Here is a 2054-nt window from a genome sequence, read left to right as displayed (position 1 = left end):
GTCAGAGGCACGTAACATGGGTTGTTCCCTTTTAACACTGGTTCAATGTGAAAAGGGATTCAGTTCATATGCATTAGTACAAGGTGGGGTATATCATATGGGATTTCAATATATATTCCAATCCGACAAATGAAAATCGCTATCTACTTTTATCCCAAATCCTTTATTCCATTGGTTGGTATGTGACGGCCATGTCTTCATGCATGAGATTTCTCTGGAAATTACTGTTTTATCCCAAATCCTTATATAAGCATTACTAGCTACAAGGTTACTTATCACTTGCTGCTCCCTCTTCCACTACTCTCCTCTCCTTCTGTGGTTCGGCTTCAATGGCGCGTAGCATGCGCTTATTTTCAATTCTCTTCGTCGTTCTGTTCCTGCTCACGGCTACTGGTTCTTCTCTCCCCTATCTTTCTCTAGAATTTTCTTGCTCTTCTTCACGATAGCCATCTTTCATTAGTTTCTGATTCATGTCATGGGTGGTGGTGGTACTGGTAGTAATCCGGCACCATTAGTTTCTGAGCACTCATTTTACCGATGCTAAGGAGCTCCTGAGCCTGATCATGGCTCAGACGCGATATAGAAAACCTGTCTTATGAGAGGACTTCAGATGGAAAGTTACTTGGGCAAAATAATCTTTCCATCTCAGGATGATCTCTGTAGAAGAAGATGTGCCCAAATCAGTAGTTCTCCCTAGTGTGCTAGCTATGCTTTATGTCTTGAATTCAATTAACAAGCACTGACAAGTATTTGGTGTTCAATTGAACTTTGTAACTGCAGGGATGGGGCCAAAGGTGGCTGAGGCAAGGACCTGCGAGTCACAGAGCCATCGCTTTAAAGGGATATGCGTAAGGAAGAGCAACTGTGCTGCTGTTTGCCAAACGGAGGGATTCCACGGAGGGCACTGCCGAGGCTTCCGACGCCGATGTTTCTGCACTAAACATTGTGCATGAGATTTCTTCACAAACGTCAGTCGTCGATCGGCGACTAATTAGCATGCTTTACATCATCCATCTCTCCTTTCTGGTTCTAGTGTGTGCCTACAAATAAATTGGGGAGCATCTCTATATGGAGTCCACTGTGTGTGTCTTCGTTTTCCAGTTTTCGGTTGTGTAATTTTAAGTTTTATGTGTGTCTCAATCTCTGCAAAACCTGTTTTTCCTTCACTTATCAACGATCTCTCTCTCTCTCTCATACACACACACATCCACAATCTTCCTTTTATATTTCCATAAAATCAAGAGTTCAAGACCGGTGAACAGTACCGTTTCAGTAGGAATTGGAATTAAGGGTGGAAATGAAGGAAAGGAGGTAGTCCTGAAAAATTTTCCAAATAATTGGACTATTTGAGTTCAGTAGCGTAATTTGCGAACTTGCAGTATTTAAGCACTCAACTCTGTTGCGTGACAAAAATGGTCATTTATGACAATGACAAACAGCAGTAAAGGATGGATAGCTACAGATTGCAACAGAATTCCCAAGTCTGGAACATACCTTTGTGATTTTCTTCCTGTTTTTATGACTGTCCATAAAGGGGCATTTTTGGCTAGACAAACCTTTTCTCTTATTCAACAGTAAGGATGATGACGGTGAAGGCAATCTTATCATGTCACTATCCTGCAATTTATGTTTTTCAGAGATAAAGCTGAAAAGCTACAATGAATAAATCAAAGGAATAACTTAATATTGAAAGAATAGTAGGATCCATCGTATGAACGCCAAAAGGGTTACGAAATGGGTGGACGAATTTCAAAAATTTTCTATCTTTCTTCCAACTGGGAATCGTATTCTCTGATTTTAGAATCAAAATTCAAGGATTCTATTTTAACTAAACCAGACCAGATTTGGACCAAAAGGGAAGTGAGGGATTATACCTGATCCGGAGAAGCAGTATCTCCCAACGTTGGTGTTCACACCCAAATAAGATCCCAAGATTAGCTCCCACTGAAGATGACACAGTGATGATGGAGCCCAACCAGCAGTGTTCGTCCCACGAACCAGGTTCTTCTGAAGAACTCGATGGAAGGCTGAGAGCACCACACGAACAATCAAGA

At 41.4% G+C, this 2054-nt stretch overlaps 1 protein-coding gene across 1 annotated transcript; it reads left to right on the top strand.

The window, feature by feature from the left end:
• Positions 1 to 234: 234 nt before the first annotated feature.
• Positions 235 to 1174, top strand: LOC104592925 (defensin Ec-AMP-D2-like). The gene is made up of 2 exons (XM_010252477.3): positions 235 to 393; positions 781 to 1174. The coding sequence occupies exons 1-2, from the start codon at positions 330 to 332 to the stop codon at positions 951 to 953; spliced, it is 237 nt and encodes a 78-aa protein (XP_010250779.1). The 5' UTR covers positions 235 to 329; the 3' UTR covers positions 954 to 1174.
• Positions 1175 to 2054: the final 880 nt, after the last annotated feature.

Source organism: Nelumbo nucifera, chromosome 3, assembly GCF_055504915.1.
Source record: "Nelumbo nucifera cultivar China Antique chromosome 3, China Antique-T2T, whole genome shotgun sequence".
Taxonomy (NCBI): domain Eukaryota; kingdom Viridiplantae; phylum Streptophyta; class Magnoliopsida; order Proteales; family Nelumbonaceae; genus Nelumbo; species Nelumbo nucifera.
Note: the sequence above shows the minus strand (reverse complement) of the source record. Positions and strands in the feature narration are given on the sequence as shown.

Excerpts from the sequence above, each read along its gene's own strand:
- LOC104592925 (XM_010252477.3), top strand. The coding sequence starts at position 330 with ATGGCGCGTAGCATGCGCTTATTTTCAATTCTCTTCGTCGTTCTGTTC. Across the intron at positions 394-780 it reads GTTCCTGCTCACGGCTACTG|GGATGGGGCCAAAGGTGGCT; the intron begins GTTCTTCTCTCC and ends TTGTAACTGCAG.